The sequence below is a fragment of the Malurus melanocephalus genome, unplaced genomic scaffold (genome assembly GCF_030028575.1).
Source record: "Malurus melanocephalus ecotype Western Australia unplaced genomic scaffold, MMel_1.1 scaffold_93, whole genome shotgun sequence".
NCBI lineage: Eukaryota > Metazoa > Chordata > Aves > Passeriformes > Maluridae > Malurus > Malurus melanocephalus.
The window spans coordinates 861,453-881,277 of NW_026623325.1; the positions used below are offsets into that span (position 1 = coordinate 861,453).

Sequence of the window (19,825 nt, forward strand, 5' to 3'; positions counted from 1 at the left end):
CTGCTTTGACTAATGTGCTTTTCTGGAAGCAGACTGAATTATATTAATTGGTCTCCAAATAAAATTTTTCCCAAATATAGTGAAGACAATGTACAAGACACTCTTATCCTTGATAACCGGGAAGAAACACCTGATGTCATAATAGAAGAAGTACTTGAAGACTTGGAAGGCAAGTCTCTTMATACCTCATGTTTTCAGTGTTCCATTATCAAATGTGATGTTATTTTTGMGTCTTGTATTATGCTGTGTGTTTGGCTCATGTGAATTGTATTATGGTGTGTGTTTCAATTCTTTTAGAGTTTTTTTTGTTGCCTTGCTTAGCTTAGAGAAAACTTTATCACAAACTTTCTCTCAAATAGGAATCATAAATTCCACTGCTTTGATGATTTACTGTGACTTGTGGTTATTGCAGTCCCCCTCAGAGTTTGACATTGACTCCTGGAGGATTCTTTTCTGTCAGATACCTCAGCTTCTTGAATCTTCTCCCAGGCCATTGTCCTAYGATATTCGGCAGTAACAATTAGGTTCCTTGGTTTGTCAGGTTTTCCCTGGATTGTGCTAATAAGAGTGTAGCTGATGAGTCCATGAAGGGATCCTTCCCCTCTGTTGGAAGACTGAATCTGGAATACCATGTCCAGTATTGGATCCTGCAGTACTGAAAGTCACTTTCATGTGGGAGCAAGTCCAGCAGAGCCTGCTGAGCTRGTGTGCAGGAGGGTCTCAGGGTCTTAGAGGTGTTTTCCAGCCTTAATGTTTCTATGATTCTGTATGGAAGACAAGATAGCTGACTCATCACTCATTGGAGATGGTGACCAGGGATGATCCAGAAGAAGTTGTGTCCCTATAGGTGAAATCTTTCAAGCTGTTCAGACTTTTTATTCAGATGTCATCTTATGCACTGGAAATGGCCAAGAGAAACCTTGCATCTGTTCTGGACATGGCATTTCCTAAACTTGGAAGCACAGTCCTTCATACATGCTCAGATTATGTATGACTCTATAATCTTTAGCCCATGATGTGTTGAAGTTCAGAGATGGCAATGCTGGGTGGCAGTGCTTGAGGATGTTGCAAATCTGTTGGTGTGCCCTGATGGGTTATGCCGGTGGCATTGAATCTAGATGATGTTGTTTGCCCTTTGCAAGAAGCTCCTGTGGTATAAAATACTCTTGTAAGAAGTGGGTTGTGRGGCTTCTAAAATCCCCTGGCCCATTAACAACCTTTGTTGACTATCTTCAGAAAGAGAAACCTGTCTTTTGTATTCCAGATGGAGGGAGGTGCCTTAGGACAAAGGATTGGGGTGCTTAGTCACAAGTACTGTCTTATATAGGGTCAGTTCTTGGCTAGTTCTTTGATCTTCATGCATTCACACTGAAAAAACCTTATCATACCTGTTCTTAAAGGTAGGAGTCATAATCTCTGCTTTACTTTCTAGAAGCTTTCTATGTCTTTGTTAGAGAAAATAAAAACTCTGAATTACCTGCCTAAATTCGGGCTACCGCTTTGTGAGGCTGCCTTTTGTTTTGGAGGGCTGCATAAGGGAGATGGTTCAAAAAAGCAGTTTCATTAAGAAACAAGCATAGTAATGGTTTGAAACAAGTGTGAACAGACTTGTAGATTAAAATGTATTTGAGGTAAAGTTGCATAATTAATGCAACATAAACTCAGTCATATATATTGATGATACCTGTTGGAGACAGAGGGTGTYTCATAATTTGTGCTGTCTTACTCAGGTTTGACGGAATTGGTGTTTGTAAGCCATGTTATAAATCCATGCCATTTCTACGTTCGGAGGTACTCACAGAAGAAAGAAGCATTTGCTTTGCAGAAGAAATTGGAAAACTTCTGTTGTAATAAGAGTTCATATCTCTTGCCTTCGGACATCTTGGAACTAGGTAAATGGTTAATTTCTTCAGGTCTACACAGCCTAAAATACTGTACTGCAGTATACATTCCTTAGTATAACTTTTTTTTTCTCTTCTCCACACGCCTTTATATAGTAAAGCAGTCCTTTTAAAGTTCACTGGCTCAGTAGAAACCATTCTAAAAATAAAAATGAAAGACAATAATATATCCCTAAATAATATCCTAAGCCCACATGTTAATAATCTTACCCACTTCTTTAATGTGTTTAGAAAACTGATGACAAGTATGTAATAACTTTATACATCAATAGTTTTTTTGCCATTTTACTWAGAGGTTTAGAAAGTTTACCAGAAATAACTTCTCAATACAAGCCAAATACCTGCTAGCCTTAAAAAGACACTGTGTAAGTGAATGTGGGTGGTGTGAATGGGAAAGACACTGTGTAAGAAGGGGGAACTTCTAGTGACTATGAAGGTAAGGTTTTTACTGTCTTTGTCTTTTAGCAGTAGCACTTTTGCTGCCTGCATGAGCAGTGGGAACAGGAGAACATTATACAGAGTTGTAATAATAATTCCAGTGTGAGATCTTTTAGAAGACTGATTTTAGTACTTTTTATTTGCTTCTATATAGGTGCTAAAACTTTCGTTAAGAGTAAGGAMACTGGAATGTGGTGCCGTGGAATTATCACTGAACTAATTCCCCTGGAAAGTAAAAATCAGATGAAGAAGCCTTGTGGTCCAATAAGATACAAAGTGTGCGATGTTGCATTGCTGAAAGTATTCCTGAGTGATTTTGGAAGCTCCGTAGTTCTCATTTTCTCTGGGTATGTTTATGGAGAGAAGCTTTTTTTGTCTGCAGTTGTTGTCTTTTGTTTTTTCTCAGTAGAGATCTTGAGTAACAAGTCCTTCCTCAACTTCACACAAGCAGATAACCAGATACCCAAATGACACTGGTTTTCTTTTTGTGTGTATTCCCCACAGAAAAAGCAGCACTGTATTTCAGTGCACAAGTATACAGGCCTGCATACATTAAAATATTTAACTGAGACTTGGGTTGTAAAAGAGAGCATGTGAGTACTACATGCCTAAAAAAAATGCTTTTCATTGAGACTTTATAATTCTGCCAATTCCTGCAATAATGACTTMTAATAAAAGTCACTGGGTTTGGGGTTTTTTTTGCTTTTAAGCTATGTTGCATTTGTTCCCATTGCCATTAGATGTGGTCCCCATGAAAGGCCCGATCCTGCCACTCTGCAAACTATTGAAACCCATGACATTTGTCTGTTTGTGAGGAAGCCTGACCAGCACATTGAGGCAGAGCTAGCAGCCATTCCTCATTTAGCAGTACGGTGTTCATTGAAGGATGTTGTTCCCAAAAATGAAGTAAGTACAAACTGCTTGAAGTATTTCAGGAACTTATCTTCATAGAAATTATATTAAAGAAACTAAAATATATCATTTTAAATTATCTTATTCCAGTATTAACACAAGAAAACTCAAGAGTACAGGGTGCATTTTTGTTTTTTTTCTTAAGTTAAATTCTGTTGTAGAAAGATGGGTTGCATTGCTTTCATTGGAAAGGAAAAAAGAGCTTATAGCAGTGTGTCTTAAAAASCCTGCAGGTCTACAAATGCATATTTCAAGCTTAAATCTCACTGCTCTTTAGACATGTTACTTTGTGAAGTTTAAAAACAAATTGCAAAACTGATTTCCTCTTATTTCATGTGTGTCTGATAACTGTGCAAGTAGTAATTTCCAAAAATTGTCTGAACAGAGAATAAATAGCTTCAAAATTAAGAGAATCTTCAGGGATTGTACTTGTTACTTAGAAATTTTTGCCATCTATTGAAAACAGTTATTTATTCTACTGCAGTATAAAGTACTGTCAGCCTTTATTCCATTATTTTTTAAAAGGGTATGTATTGCAGTATTATTTTCTTCAGTATTCACTTTTTATTAGGCTTGCTTTATTCTTGCCACATTCATGAATGAACTAAGTCAAATACAGCTGTGCATTTCTGACAGGATTAACTGTTGATCAGTTTTGAGCTTTCACCTGTCTGATGTTGACTGAAATAACCTTAAATAGGAAAGTTATGGAACTTTCATAGGTGTAGATAAAATGCCTTCCTTATAAGTGCTTTCATTTTTTTTTCTGTGTGTGTGCCTAAAAGGCACACATTTGCATTATCAAATAAGAAATGCTTTACCTTGATCCCAGAGAAATAAATTCATAAAAGCTTTCTCAAGGTAGATAAAATYACCATACGGAATGACATTTTGTTGTGGAGGGCAGGAATGTGTAAATTGATCAAATAATGTTGTGCTTTTGTGTAAAGACACAAGAAGACAAACTTTTTATTTCTGCTCTCTCAATTCATGTGAAAGTCATGAAATGAAACAGATAAGACAATTCTGGTTTATGTATCAATACAATTCTGGTTTATGTATCAAAACAATCTGAGGAGATCTTTGGAAAAAAAAAAAACCCATGGTGGAAACTGTAATCCTTTGATCTGACTCCGTTTTATATAGTAAAATACACTTATGAGTCCATAATAGAAGAATTYTATGCAGTGTGCTGTCCTGGCTATGGACCAGACAAGTCTGACCATGTTCAGTATTTAATCTGTTCAGATGCATCTCTGCTTTCTTCCTTGCTTCTATTTTATCTTATTTTCAATTGCCATTTATAATTTTTTTTTAACATTCTCTGACATCCTCAGTAACTTTTTCTTTCTAATACAGAGTGAAGGTTGGGGAGAAGAAGCAAAGGCAAAATTTTTAGAAATGGTAAATAATAAAGTTGTTTCAATGATGGTGTTTAGAGAAGAGGATGGTGTTCTCATTGTGGATTTGAGAAAACCTCCATTTAATGAAATAAGCAGTAACATACCACTGTCTCTCAAGGATGCATTAGTTTTCTTAGATTTGGCAAGGTATGTGTTTTCCTTTAGTTCATGCTCCTGTATGCCATAGCCGATCACAGAATACTGTTTACCAAACAGGTTGCTTTTGCAGTGTTCCATGTAGTAATGTGTGATGTATTAACCATCAGCAGGATCTGCTGATTTMCACTTTCCACCTTCAGGAATAGATGCCATGCCACCCTCATTTGCACTAGTCAGGCTTTATTTAGGTAGGGAACTTGATTTTAGAAAATTGCCAAATTTGTATTTCTGTACAAATTTCAAATAACAAGGGGGCTAAAGGGGAAGCCCTTGTGTCTGTCATAGACAGAAAACCACACAGAAATAAGCCTGGTATCTGTTTGGTTTGGCTGGTAGGCAGTGGGAGAAGCATTACAKGTAATTGCCTGTACCAGCTGCAGGAAGGAAAGTTTAAGCTATACATACTGAATCAAGTAATTTCTATCTTTTTTTTTGTTGTTGTTTTTTTAATGGGAAATTTGACATTTGAATATAAAAGGGCTCATTTTCAGTTAATTTTGACTGACTTTATTCAAAATTTCATTTTCTTTACCTTAGGTTTAAATTACAGTTTCCCAGTCAGTTAGAAAATTGCACTGTCTCACACTACAGTCCACCTAATATTCCAAAAGAAGGAGAAGAAGTCTTTGTTGTGGTTTGTCACATTAATAGTCCCAGTGATTTCTATCTTTGCTTGGTAAGTTTAGAAATGAAGCCTGTTTAGATAAAACCTGAATAAACATTTTAATTTTGAACTATTTGTAGTCTACACTAAATAAGCTACAACTTTTGTTAAATTCTGTCACTTGTTACCGGTGGTAGGATTCCTAGAAGTAATAGGTGAAATTAATTGCAACAGTCCTTGACTGAGCCTGGTTAAATTCCAGGCATTCTTGAAATCCCAGTAATTCTTTGTCAGTTACACTACATGATTAATTCCTTTATGGGTATGTAGTATTTTACTGTTTAGAATGATGATTGAACAGTGCAGTATTCAACAGTTGGTAGGTTCTTTAATTCACTTCATGTATTCAACACCATATTTTAAGTTAGGAGGGAAGACTGGAAAGTAAGTTACTAGAAAAGAATTATCCCTTTAAAGAGAAAAAATGCCATTAAAAAGAACATCTGCTGTGTATGCATGGTTTGTTATGTTTATTTCAGAGAGAGAGTGTGGAATCTTTAGCTCTTCCAAAGAAAATTCAGGAGACCTATAAACATGAGAATGGGAAAAACTTGGAAATTTTCTGCCCAGTTGAAGGCCAAGCCTGCATTGCAAAACAGGAGGATGGGAATTGGTACAGAGCACAGATTATAGGTGAAGTACTGATTCTTTTGTTGTAATGCTAAGTTGCAAAATCACATGTGCTGCTAGGTCAGAGTCACACACTGGAATGAACAGTAACAAACTGCCAGTATTTTTACTAGGAATTATGGTGCTACCAGGTAGCTTGATAAAGTCAGTAGTACTAATTCATGTTCTTTTGCTGTTAATAAACTGGTATATACATGTTTTTTTAGACAGAGATGCCATGTATTCCACTTTCTAGAGACTATTGCAATGCTATTGCATAATTATTTTAAGTAGTATTTCTCTTACTATTACAGTTTGAACTGCAGCTTTGGCTATTCCAGCCAACCTGTGAGTGTATCCRGTGTTGGTTCATAATTCTTCATAGTCATTGTGAAGGGGGTGGGGGGCTGTGCTTGTGCTGACCTCTGTGTTGCCTGAATGTGGGCAGTGTAGCATGTCTGTGTGCTTACATATTTACTTAACATGTGTTCAGTGTGCCAGTGTCTTACAAAGTGATGAGGTGTTGGGGGCCAAAATGCCAGTGCTGGCATTTCAGGAGCCTGAAAGAGCTGGCTCCTCAAGAATACACATTTTGAATTGGGTTTAAATTTTTTTAATTGATAGTGATTATATGGCAGGAATGGGGGTTTTACTCTGGAATTCTTTTTTTTTTTTTTTTTTTTGTTACAATGACTTGGGTTGTTTTCTGTGAAGGGCTGCCAAGCTGTCAAGAAGTTCGGGTAAAATATGTTGACTATGGCAACGTTGCTAACTTAACTAATAAAGACATTCGCCAAGTGAAACAGGAGTTTCTGAGCTTTCCAGAAAAGGTAAATGACTGAATTAACACTCAATCTCTGTGACAGTAGAGGAAAGAGAGGGTTGTTCACCCTGTGAAATAAATAAAAATGTTAGGCAACATCCTTTTGACTACCATTATGATGGATCTCAATATACTTTGGGTGCACATTGAAAACTCCTTTTTTTTATATCATTCAGTTGTAAATTAAATCTGATGTTGCCCTGAAGGATACATACCTGCAGAGGAGGTATATATATGTTGTGTATATACWTGTGTATTTAATTCACTTAAATTTAACTCCGTAGCAAGCCTGATGAGTTTTTGCATTCTTTCATTTTTAAATTATTATCTAATAGTATTGGAGGCGGGGGGGTAATTATATTTTGGTTTATAGCACTTAGTTGGGTGTTTTTCCTGACTAGAGGAATGACTGGAGTTTCCCCCTTTTGACAAGGAGGAAAACTGACTGGGAAAGAAAATAACCAAGTATTTCTATCAAATAAAAAAATGCACATAAGTTGAATTACTTTTTTCTTCAGCTGTTCTTTTGATAGTTTTGGTTACCGATCATAATAAAGCTAAACTTTGAAAGTGCATATGATGATTGGGGTTTTTTAACTAGTTGTAGGCACCAGTAGGCTTTCTTTATCACTTCTGTGCAATAATCTTTACTAATCTCTGCACTGAGTCTGTGCCTTAGCATAAAGGGGGCCAAAGATCCAAGTTCTTTCTATTTCAACAAGAACATCTCTGAATCTGAGGTTCATACTCAGATACTGGGAAGGGAGGGATCATTTTAAACTAAATCAGGTTGTGGTAATGTGGAACCAAATGCCAAGGTGGTGCTGTCTTGCATGACTGCAAAGCAAAGCCTGTGATTTGGTCATAATGAGATGATGTTGATCTGTATGTGATGTTAGTTGCATAATCTTGAGCTATTCTTCAGGCAATCAGGTGCAGRCTGGCTTGCATTGAGCCATTTAAAGGAGCGAATGAGTGGAACAGAGAAGCCAAGGAAAGATTTGAAAAAATGACTGAGGATAAGCTTATGCTGTGTTCAGTTATTGGTAAGTTATCAAGGGTATTTTAATTTTTATTTACTTGTTATTAAGTTGACTCAGATACAGAAACAATCACTTTGGTATTTAAAATAGTATTTATTTGAAACGCTTATGTTTGTACCTGCTAAAGGTAGCCTGGAGTGAGAATATCTAAATTTTATCCTCTAATTGGAGGAGACATAACAGATAAAACTTSTAACAAAAACTCTGTTCATGTCTTCTCTTAAAAACCACACTAGTGTTACATGATACAGTTCTAGTTATTCAGATGGACTTGTTAGTACTAGCTATCTTTTATGTTTCCTGACCTTATTTGTAGCTGGGAGTGTGATTGCTGCTGCTCTAAAATATTGCAAAAAAAAAAATCAAATAATACATACATGCCTTAGTAGGATTTTACTCAATACCATGTATTGTTCATATGTAGCTACTTACTTTTCAGCCCTTGTGAATGATGGTTTGGAGCCCATTTTATAAATGGAATTGTGTAGCARTTGAGGTTTTTGTACAAAAATATTTTGTGATTATTGGTGTATTTTAAGTTTATTTTATAGGTATGTGCAAAGCTAAGCCTCTCCATATTGTTGATGTTCAGAATCAATTATTTTGTACATTTGAAATCTAATTTTGCAGAATTTTCTAGTACCATTTTTCAGTCCTCCAAAATCATAGTCTTCATACTGTTATTGTGTGGCACTAATTATGTTTTTATTATTCATTCACAGAAATTTTAGATAATAACATCTTATCTATTGAACTCTTCAATGCTTCTGCTGATAATGGGAGAAAGTTTAGTATTAACTGCCAGCTAGTTGAGGAAGAYCTAGCATCCTACATACCTGGGTAAATACATTGTACATAACTTCTAAAGTATCTGGAAATACTGAACTTGTATATTGAAACTACTGGTGTTGATCCGTCACCTTTGGTGGCTGTAATTTATCACATTTGCGATAAATTTATTTTCAAATCACATTCATCAGCTGGTGCAATTTAGAGTGTAACTGCAGCTTGATAGTTGAATTCTCAAACTAAATCTTAACCAGCATAATRAAGTTGTAGTTGTGAAAAAATTGGAGAACAAATGTCTGCATCATACTTGCAGTATCCCTAAGTGCCAAATATTCCCAAAGTGCTTACTGTGAAACAAACATTCCCTCATAGTAAGAAAATAAATTTGTGTATTTAACCTGCACCTAAAGCAAGTAATTTTTTTGGAAAGTCTGTTAGTAGAAAATGCTTGGGTAACCAGCTATAACAGCAACAGAAGAGTTGGGAAGCATGGTGGAGATGCGGCTGATACTGATATAACACTGCCACATTTAATTTGCTGGCTTTTTACAAAGATAATCCATTGGCTGTATTCATGRAAGTTTGTAGTTAACTCTTTCATTTTTGAATGCTGATGGAAGTAGATCGTTAAATGGGAAGTTTTCATTCCAGAAGGAAATTCCTGAATTTTCTTTTTTCAAGAAGAAGCATGTAAGCGATTTTTCTATGTTAACTCAGAAATGTAGCTCRGTCTTAGTAACACTCTTATACTTGTCACAGTCACAATTTTTAGTAAGATTTTTGCAAAATTAAGCRGCTTCCTTTTAGTCTGAGTGGCTGAGTTTGTTTTTTCACTGTAACCAAGGTGTTTTGTTGTGTTCCATCAGTATTTGTATGCCTGCTTCCAGCCTTCTATCAAGAGGGWATATTCTTTTCAAACAAGTTTCTGGTAACACTGATAACCTGACTAATGTGGATTTTATGGTTGTTTGGTCACTCCCCCTTCTTCAGTTGGCCTGGGGAGAAAATAAAAGAAACATGAACAAGAAAACTTATGGGTCTAAATAAAGACAGAAATCACCAAGCACTTTTGCAGGCAAAACAGACTCGATTTTGCTTAGTTATTACTAATTTGCATAAATATTTAATTACTGAATCAGGCATTGATACAAAAGACAAACATGTGTAGCACCTACCCTCCCCCTTTCCCAAGCTCAGGTTTATTCCAGACATCTCTCTATGCCCTCTTGTACTCGAGTTATACTCAGTCCACTGAGGAAGGCAGTGAGTAGTGCAGGGAATTGGGGTTAGGGCACAGCAGTTTACCTATGCTGCTTCTTCCTTGTTCTCTTCCTGTGCTTTAGCATGGATCATCCACAGGCCTTATTTTGTGGGGCAAGAGGCCTGCTCCTGATCTTCTGTTCTTAGCATAGGGAACACCAAGATCATATCTCTTCTGTTCCCTCTTCTCCCTGAAGTTTTTTACCCTTCGTTAAATTCACGGAAGGAGAGGCTCAGTCCTGTGGGGGGTATGTTGCAGAGCWGTGTTTGCCATGGGGCAGCTTCTGGCCTTTGCTGTCAGAGGTCACCCCTGCAGCCTCTGGCCAGAGCTACCAACGTTACGCCTGGTGTACCCTGTTTCTTTGGTTGGAATGGTGTTTCTGCTGGGGACTAGGGGCAAAGGGGTGGTTTCTGGAGGYTTAGGAGTTTTAGCTTGCTTTTTTTCTAGCTCTTCTGAGCTCGTTTGTCACCCTTTCTCATGAACTGCCTTTTTGCAGACATTCATCTTCACAAGTGGAAAAGATTGGTGAATAATTTAAACCTATTTCAGGTTATTTACAATTATATTTATGATATGATTACCTCTCATGGTTATTGCTGTTGAGCCCTAAACCAGTATAAGACAGTAAAAGCAGGAGAGCTCAATTCTCTGTTAAAGCTGACTTGCTGACAAGCAAACATCAGTTAGCTTTGCTCTTGTGTTGACCTAGGAGGTATCCCATACAGATTTCCAGAATGGAATCTTAGRTTCTGAAGTCCATTCCAAATTGATAGGTTTTTCCTTACAGATCTGCAGTTATGATGCCATACTAGAGTTAAGACTAGAGAGGGAGTTGTAAGATGTGTAAACATGTATTTCACTTGGGAAAACTCTCTGTGGCAGATTCTCCATCCGTTTCATAGTTCAGGCTAGTTGTTCACAAGGTAAGCAAATTCCTGTGCATTTCTTCTCTGGYTCTACAAGTTAGCTGTTTTAGCTAGAAGTTTCTGATACCTGCATCAGGAAGGTTTGCATAAACAATTGTGTAGCCTATGTAGTAGRTTATTCAATACTTAAAACCCTGAGGAGTTCCGACAGAGCACTTTGTTTTCTTCCCATGAAGAAAAAGACAGGAAGTTAGATCTATGAAAACCTTCAGAATATAATTTCTTCCTAGAAGTAGCCAACAGTTACATTCAGGCTTGCTGTCTCCTTCAGCAATGTTTGGAAGAAACCAATTCTTTTGCATTAAAGGGTATTTCTTCAAGCTGCAATTTGTTACATCTTTAACTGGCACAGTTYATACAGACTTGGACTAAGCTGGGTTATGGTTCAAAATGCCTACCAGCCAACTCTTAATTCTATCTAGTCCATACAATTTAAACAAGTTTTCATCAAGGTGTTGCCATGACTATACTTCATGTAACACTATTTAGGAAATGGCTAGCACCAGTTGTGTCCTCAGGGAATGCTAGAAAGGTGAAGTTCTGCTAATGTTAATACTCTTTATTTCGTAAAGTAATATTTACAGATTGTGGAAGTTGTGTTGCAGGTTTTACTCAGAGGCAGCATTGCTTTCCAGAAACACGATATTAGTAATTTGATATCTTTAAGCCAGATACAAGCATTCAGTTYCAGCTTTCTGCTAGCAGCATATATTGCAGTAGTGCTACTATCTGACAGAACAATGTGCAAGGATACCTTCTGAAGGAGGATAAAGGTGATACTGTAATGAGTGTTTCAGAAGTAGCATTTATAAATGTTTTTGTTTGAGTTACTATTGAATTTCTTGTGAAATAATTCCTGTCACATTGAAGTAGGATTATTGGGCTTTTTACATTTCATTTAAAATCTGTTTAAACTTTTTATTCTAAATACTTTGTGGTCTTTACAGGTATGCTGAAAGAACTGAAGTAAGGCCCAATGAAATATGGGATGATCCTCTAGAAGAAAGTTCTAAAACCACAGAAGTTTTAAATCCGATAGACGTGGAACCTGTGGATGAAGGAGATTTCAGATCACTTTGTAACAAAGAATTACATGGGAGAATTAGTCATGTTGTGTCTCCTAGTAAAATTTTTGTACAATTGCTGTCATCAGAAAGTATACTGAAAAGGTACTAAACTTTTCTTCAGTTAAGAGGTTCTTACTACAAAGTGGTGAAGTATAGTTAGAACAAACTCTGATTACAGTTGCATTTGGCACTTTACTTCTTGAAGGTTGCTGACTTGCTTTGCTTTGTTGAGGAAAGCAAGAAGCAGAAGCAAGTTTGGCACTATGTTGGGGTTTATTAAATATTTAGCATACTAAATTTTAAGTACATGATCACACTCCTATTTTGAAGCAGTTTTATTGTAATAAGTATTGGGGCCTGACGGATGCAAGTGTCCAAAAAGATTAAATCCTTCTGCTTTTTCTTTTTTCCTTCCTATTCCTTCATTAGAAATCTGGCTAAATAATGCCAGTATCCCAAGTCATAGAATTTACCAGTAGTAGTACCAGTTATTTTTTTCAGCAGATTTCTAGTACCCTGTTAGAAAGTTTGAAGATAATTTCTAGATGTTTTGTGTTAGCCTGCCTTTGATATGTATCTAAGTAGTCATGCCTGTTCTTTGAAGACAGTGAAAAGAATGTCATGGTTTAGTGCGAGTTATTTATCTTTTCATCTTCTTGGCTGTAACTACCTAGAGTTCCATCTACTTAGTCATGACACTAAATGAGTAACACTCTCAAGTTGTCAGGAGAAAACAGTGAAGCTTTCAAATAGTGCCATACAAAGCATTCAGAATTACTCAGATTAATTCTAATGTCTAAGTAAACATGATAGGTTTACAGACTTTTAATCAGGATACATGTGTTTGGTAACTCGTGTTTGTTAACAACCATTTCATGCATTTCTAACATGCCATGATGCAATGCTGTTCATCTGTTAAAACCATAAAATTTTATTGTATGCTAAACAGAGATTGACTGAATAAGCCCTTTATTTAATGCATAATTTTTTTCACTGGAAAAATGGTTTTTGAATGTTAGTTTACAGGAGGAGATGGCTTCCGTYTACAAAGAATCCCAGCCACAGTCTGTGAAGTGGGAGAGTAAAATGCACTGTGCTGTTTATGTACGTGATGTGGGGCAGTGGCAAAGAGGTCAGATAAGCAGGATGGTCTCTGAAACAAGTGCAGAGGTAAAGCTCTTGCTACAACAGGGTTCATACTTCTATTTCTAAACTTGTAAGCATTTATTCATTAAGGTCAAATTTTTGTTTCGTCTATATTAATATTCTCTCACACAATCTTTTGCTTTTGTTGGGAGTTAAAGGCATGTTGTACATTGCAGCAAATCAGTTGACTCATCAATGCTCAGGTKCCTTTAGTGGGAAGTATGGGAGTTGGGGAAGGCTCATCATGTTGTCTTTCTCTTTATTTACACTAAACTTCAGACTATGGCAGAGATTCCCAAGATACAGGTTTTAACAATTCATTTTAGATGCCAGAAGGTGTGTGAAACTGAGGGTCACAGTAATTCAAAATTAATGATCCTTGTTAAAAGATGGAACCAGTTGAACTGAGTGCAACACCACAGGAACACATGAAGTCATGCTGTGGCGTGAGTCCTAAACTGATGCATCGTACCATGTAGGTACAACACTTTCCACAAGAACCTCACACAGTACTGCTTGAATTATTTGTTTTGTTGCACCAATTTGAAAATGAACACCAGAAAAAGCATTTTGTGACTAGATACTTAGTGTATCAAAAGTAAGAATGGCTTTTTGATCATACAGGAAATCCAGGACTGGATTACCATTGGTTCTCTCTGTCAATCTCAGGTTATGCCCAGGGGTCGTTTGAGTAAGAAGCAGAAATGGGACTTTGTATACTTCAGGTTTCCATGATCTGCTTTCTGAATCTAAGAGCCTTCAAACAGCTATTTAACCCCAACAGAATAAAATGCAAGGGCTGGGGGGGAGCTGCTTCTTGGTTTACCAAAAAGTCAGTGAGATCATTTAACCCCCTTTGAGTGCATTTGTGTGGTTTGTCCCCTTGCTATGCTGTGGTCGCTGCTTGTGTTGTGTAATGAGGTACTTCAGTGCAAAAGGCACTTGCAGAATCCTGGTAATGTTTGAAAAAAATTTTTTAAGCTTATCGGGGATGTTTTGAATTGTTTCTTAGAGATAACACTAAGAGAGGAGTGTTTTTTGTTTCATTGTTTCTTGCCTGTAACAGGTACTGCTTTATGATTCKGGAGCTGAAAAAACAGTGGAGGTCAGCTGTCTAAGAAAACTTGAGGAAAACATGAAGAACATTAGGACATTAGCAATAGAATGTTCACTGACAGAAATAAGGTAACTTTTCCCTTACACTGAATAGCAGCATGAGAAACTAATCATGACGTACCTTTGTTAGTGTGTTAGCATTGATTATGTAAGATTTGGGTGTGGTTTGCTTTTTGAATAAAGAAATAGTCTGTGATTTATTTTACAAAGGTTTGAAGTTTCTTCTAAGGGTTATACTGCTTATTAGTAAAGCAGAAACTGCTGTAGAAATAAACAATATTTATAGAATGAGTTCTAAAGTAGTAAACAGASTTCACTGAATTCTTTTTTTCCTTGGCTCTGAATTTGAGAGAAATCAGATCTCCTGAAACTKTACAGAAGGTCTTTTATCTAGACTGTTATGACAGGTGTCATAACTTGTAGGATTCATGATCCTCCTAATTTTGACATTTTGGGGTTGTATTTTTTTATTTTACTGTCATAGAGATCCAGAAATGAATAATTATTTCATTTTACTGTTGACTATAATATATTGTCTTTTTTTTCTGTAACAGTTTAGATAGTTTAAAAAAAAATTAAATAAAAAACCCCCACACCACAAATTCTTGGTAGAGGGAAGAGTTGGTGCTTACACTTAGGAGATGCCATCTTCTCTTGTACTAGAGATGACCATTTGTTCTATGTTAGACCCACAGGTGGAAGCACACAGTGGACAGCAACAGTGTGTGAATGCTTATCCTAYTACCTAACTGGAGCACAAGTGAAAATAATCACACAGGTTTGTAATCAAAAACAGTGGTATTTATAAAATTTGTCTGTTAATTCGGGATTTTTTTCTGAACATTTTGTTTTTCAAAAAGATAGTCTTCCCAAATAGAACTTGCTTGGATAACTGTTTGCTCTAGGGAAAARGGTACTTTTTCTTCTTTYTGCTTTACTTCTGTTACTCACTGGAGCATTATAGCAATTTGGCTCCCCAGTGTGGAGGGAACTTAGTCCTCAATATRTTTAGTTACTGAAGAATAGTAGCTGCATCTTTGGGATCACTGGATGCTTACAGCCTTTATGGACAGATAAGCAAGATGCTCAGGTTCTTGATGAGAATGTTTTCAGCAGCTATTATATTAGTTTTCAAGCCTCACACTGAAAGAATTAATCTAGTGCTGCATGAACATCACTAGTAATTTATTTCTTCCATGGTCAAAAAAAAAAAAAAAAACAACCCAGGATTATTAGATGGGTTTGATTTGTTCAGCATCTGTTGGCAGCTGCCACTGGGGTTGTACAGTGTGCGTGGAAGTAAAGGCAGTGATGACTGAAGTTATTTATGCAGGGGTTTCAACCTTCTGCTGGAAAACAAGTGTTTGGCAGYTGATTCTATAAAAAAAGCTGAGGGGGAAAAGCAGTTTTTTATTCTGCAACGTTTTTTAATGTCCTGTGTAGAAGAATTGGTAAAATGATGGTAACTGTCATATGGATTAAATTTTCTCATGTGGGCCACGGTTGTTCAGTGATGTCTGATTTGACTCTCAGTACCAATAAAATGACAAATATACCTGTAGTTTACAGGAAATGTTTATTTTGTCCAGCTATCTCATTTTTTTCCAGGAAAGTGATGTGCCTTGTCCATTGCCTGTGAAAATTCTTTGCAAAGATGAAACAGGAAAAACTACAGATACGTCTGAATACCTCATTGAACAGGGTTTGGCTCTTAGAAATAGAAGGTTTGGATACTTTTATMTTCTCTCAGACATTGATGTTCATATTTGACCAAACTAATAGGTAAATCAAAAATTTGGAYTGTGTTCTACAGCTTAGTAGTAATAAAACCCCATCTTTAGTGAACATACTGGAGTATGACATTGTTTATTGTATCCATTGCACATTTCATTTCTSTTAAGTTTGTAGATGAGATGCTTGRCAGTATTTTTAGAAGTCTTTGCCATTTTTGTGTGTTTGGTTTTCTATTTGTATTATTTTGTAGTTTTGCACYTTTCAAGTTCTTTGTCAGTCAATATATTGATATTTGATTGACTCTTCTAGAACTYACAAAGCTGATGGGGCTTGCTTAGTCTTCAAGGAACATCTTCAAATGGATTTTGAGCAGGAGAACACACTACTGGATGGTTGTAATTCCAAAATTGCATGTGCAAGAAACAAGGCTGTTYCAGAGGAAAACGTCACTATTTCAGAAAGTGAACAAACATTGCTCAAAGCATATCAGTCACTGCCTCATTCWGAAATGGATGAAGTATATAAATCTCCCATTGTTCCTGAGACAAAAATTTTCCAGGCTTTAGTGAGTTGTATTGGAGGCGATGGMACTATTTATATAATACCAAAATCATGTGGTAAGTTTGCATAGAAGAAAATAGGTTTATGAATCTGAGTGCTCTGGGGTATCAGAATGTACCAGTTAGGTGTGCTACTAYACATATTCCAAGTTCTGAAAGAATCCTGTTGGGAGGTGATGTGTCTTTTGGTATGAGAGGCGGGGAATCGYTGTGTCCTTAAATCAGCTTCCCTGTGTTTCTACCCTCCCAAGAAATCAAAAACTTGCCTGTCTTCTCTAGGCTGTAATGGATAAAGCAGCAAGTGCTTTATTTTATAATGATGACTGTAATGATAAATGACTTTATAATGATAAAGTAAATGAAGTAATTTACTTCAAAGTGATGAAGATACAGTCACAAACATACATATTGTATCAGTTTTACAAAATACATTTTGGAGCAGCACACATGTTTTATGTTTATACATGTCTTCACGCGAGTCTGATGCGATTCAGTGTTTGAAATACTTTGCATGAATGTTAGAGACTGTTTTAATTTTTTTTTTTTTTTTAATTTCCCCCCCTCCCCCAAGAAACTGCACTAAACAAGTTGATGGCTGAAATACAGAATACCTTCCAAGGCCTTGGCCTCCTGATACCCTACTGCTGGAAGAAGGGAGAAGCTTGTGTTGTAAGAGGRTCAGATACAATGTGGTATCGAGCTAAAATTGTAGAAGTCAGAGGTAGTACTCTCCAGGTAAGTTWGATTGTGTGTGAGGGTGGGGAGGATGTATGTATGTGTGTATATGTATGTTGAGAAAAAAAACAAATCATCCAGTCCTCTAAAACAATGGATTTCACTTTTTTCATTTGGCTGACTTGACYATGCAGATGTTCATTGTGCTTAAAMGTGTTGATTACTGTCCTCATTTTTACTTTTATATTATAGATCAAACCTGTCTGCCTCTTTCAGTTGCAGTTTTTCCTGTAGTTTTCCTAGTAACAATAACTTTTCTTAAGTAAAAAGCTACCCTTGATCACCTGTAGGTAATCCCMTTTAGTTGCTTTATTTCACTGTTCTTACAATATGTAGAATACTTAGAAAACAGTTAGGTTTAGCATCCTCCCCTGCCCTACCCCCAACCAAAAAGTAGTGGCTGTCTGTTACGAATTCTTTCTGCTGCACAGGTATAGAGCTTCTTCTCATTAACAGTCCACTCATGATTTTTGAAAGCAGGTTTGCAAAATCTGACAAYATCCTAGTTCACAATTTTTTTTAACTTAAAATTGAAAGTTGGTGTTGGTTTTTCGACGAAAGGCAGGAATTCTTGCAAGAGAAGTTTATAAACTAAATTTCTAATCTGGCATACCACTTTTTTAATCCTTTCCTTTTTTTACACTTTRTCATGTTACCTACTTACCATCAAACCATTATTTTTTTCCTCCATAAAAGTTATGCTGTAAATGAACACATTCTCTTATGAAACTTAACATGGAAACCAGGAATTRCTTCAGGAAAGCTTTGCATTTTCTTATAGGTACAGTACATAGATCATGGTTACATAGAGAGCATTCCTCAGTGTCATCTGTATCCAACTACATTTTACACTGGCATTCCTCCATTTTGCATCCCATGTCAGCTGTACAAGACACTGCCGGTGAGTAATGGCACGTTTTGTGTTAGTAGGTAGCTACTCAAATTAGTACACTGCTTAGTTAGAGAGAAAGGTTGAGAGGAGTTGCTGGTGTACTGGTGTGTTATCTTAGATTCTGTCATTCTTTGGATTATGCTTCAGATAATTTTCTACATGTACATTATTGTGTRTATAGTACTGGTTGGATTTGTCAAGCAGCATCTCTTTCCAAGACCTTTCAGGATCTCAAAATTGCAGGTTGCGTTTCATATAAGTTTTAATGCGAATTGCACATAGTATTTAAATGGTTGTAGACACTCACAAAGTGGTTTTTTTAATGATAGTCATGTATTTCCATCTACCGTAAGAACAGGAAGAATATTGTTACTTGTTAGCATCTTAATGTGTGAGATTTTTGCTTTTCTCCAAATAGACTGGAAATTTTTGGCAGCAGGATGCAGTAGATTACCTTCAAGAACTTCTCAAAAATGAAGAAGTTGAAATTCACGTTGAGGTAACTTAACTTATTCATACATGTGGAAAGAAGCTAACTCTTTTTTCCTTTTAACTGGTATTAAGAATGGTACATGAAGGAGTGTAGCAGTAAATGTATTTCTTAGACAAAACAAAAACCACAACTAAACTAATTTCTCCTGTGACTGTRCCTTTATTACAGTTTTCAAGCCTTAAATATGTCCCTTAGAGTTAGTGCTGTTTTTTCGCACTGTTCATATTGAGTTGTCATTGTGGCAAGTAACCTACTCATCAAAAGCATAAATTGTTCTAAATTCTAAGTGATAAAATTCTGATATAATTAAGTATGGAATGTACTTAAATATACTTATTAAAGTTATAGGGAAATAAATCATCTGTATTGTATGAAAACAAGGTGTTTCAGACAGTCCAGTGATAAATTGTATAAGAGAAGAGTTTGAGCAAGCATGTGATGGTATTTCAGTGTTAGAATGAGCAATTTGTGTTGCCATTCCAGTGAGAGAGATATTCCCATTTGTGTTAAATATTAGTAGGCATCCTAGTTTTATGTCTTTGAATGTCGTGCATATCAGCATGAGAGGTTTGAATTTCTTGGTCACTATTCCTAAGAATTCTGTCTCAGTGTTACTACTACAATCCCGTTTCGTTCTGTGTAAATAGGAGTTGCCACATAACCCATGGGACAAGCTGTCCATCAGCCTGTATTTTGGGGGGATGTCACTCTCGTCTTTCATGGCATACCAGAAATACTGCATTGCTGAAGATTGCCAGGACATGCAAAAGCTGGTGAGACGTGTGTGTGTGTGTGTCCCTTTTGCTGTTGCTGTTCTAACATTGGAAAGATTATCCAGTTGTTTGTTCTGAGCTCCAAGGATTTGTTCCTTTCTTTCACATTTCTGTACAGTTTTGTGCTGTAAGCAGCAGTAGGACTGAGCACACAGGTCTGCAGCACAACACAGGGAGCTATTATGTGCTGATAAGACCCCGTGGAATAGCAAATTGGCCAGAGTTTGTTCGTGGACTGCATAATGAAAAGAGTTTTTTGCATTTCTCTTTGAAATCSGGTTAGTTTTTGTGTTCATCTAAAACGGTAGGAATGGGATAATATCTTTATCACTTGAAGGGATTAGTTGTTCATAAAAATATATCCAAGGATGGAGTAAATTA

General features: G+C 36.5%; 1 protein-coding gene across 1 annotated transcript in view; it reads left to right on the forward strand.

Moving 5' to 3' along the window:
* Positions 1-19,825, forward strand: part of RNF17 (ring finger protein 17) — a 37,623-nt gene that overhangs the window by 12,266 nt on the left and 5,532 nt on the right. The window contains exons 11-30 of the mRNA XM_057368470.1: positions 81-169; positions 1,731-1,892; positions 2,494-2,686; positions 3,080-3,245; positions 4,611-4,801; positions 5,351-5,489; positions 5,957-6,110; positions 6,801-6,916; positions 7,835-7,955; positions 8,675-8,792; positions 11,876-12,097; positions 13,015-13,165; positions 14,208-14,326; positions 14,945-15,035; positions 15,866-15,981; positions 16,301-16,608; positions 17,123-17,286; positions 18,068-18,187; positions 18,597-18,677; positions 19,319-19,444. Of these exons, the coding sequence (XP_057224453.1) occupies positions 81-169; positions 1,731-1,892; positions 2,494-2,686; positions 3,080-3,245; positions 4,611-4,801; positions 5,351-5,489; positions 5,957-6,110; positions 6,801-6,916; positions 7,835-7,955; positions 8,675-8,792; positions 11,876-12,097; positions 13,015-13,165; positions 14,208-14,326; positions 14,945-15,035; positions 15,866-15,981; positions 16,301-16,608; positions 17,123-17,286; positions 18,068-18,187; positions 18,597-18,677; positions 19,319-19,444 (2,947 nt within the window). The remainder of the gene's footprint in view (positions 1-80; positions 170-1,730; positions 1,893-2,493; positions 2,687-3,079; positions 3,246-4,610; positions 4,802-5,350; positions 5,490-5,956; positions 6,111-6,800; positions 6,917-7,834; positions 7,956-8,674; positions 8,793-11,875; positions 12,098-13,014; positions 13,166-14,207; positions 14,327-14,944; positions 15,036-15,865; positions 15,982-16,300; positions 16,609-17,122; positions 17,287-18,067; positions 18,188-18,596; positions 18,678-19,318; positions 19,445-19,825) is intronic.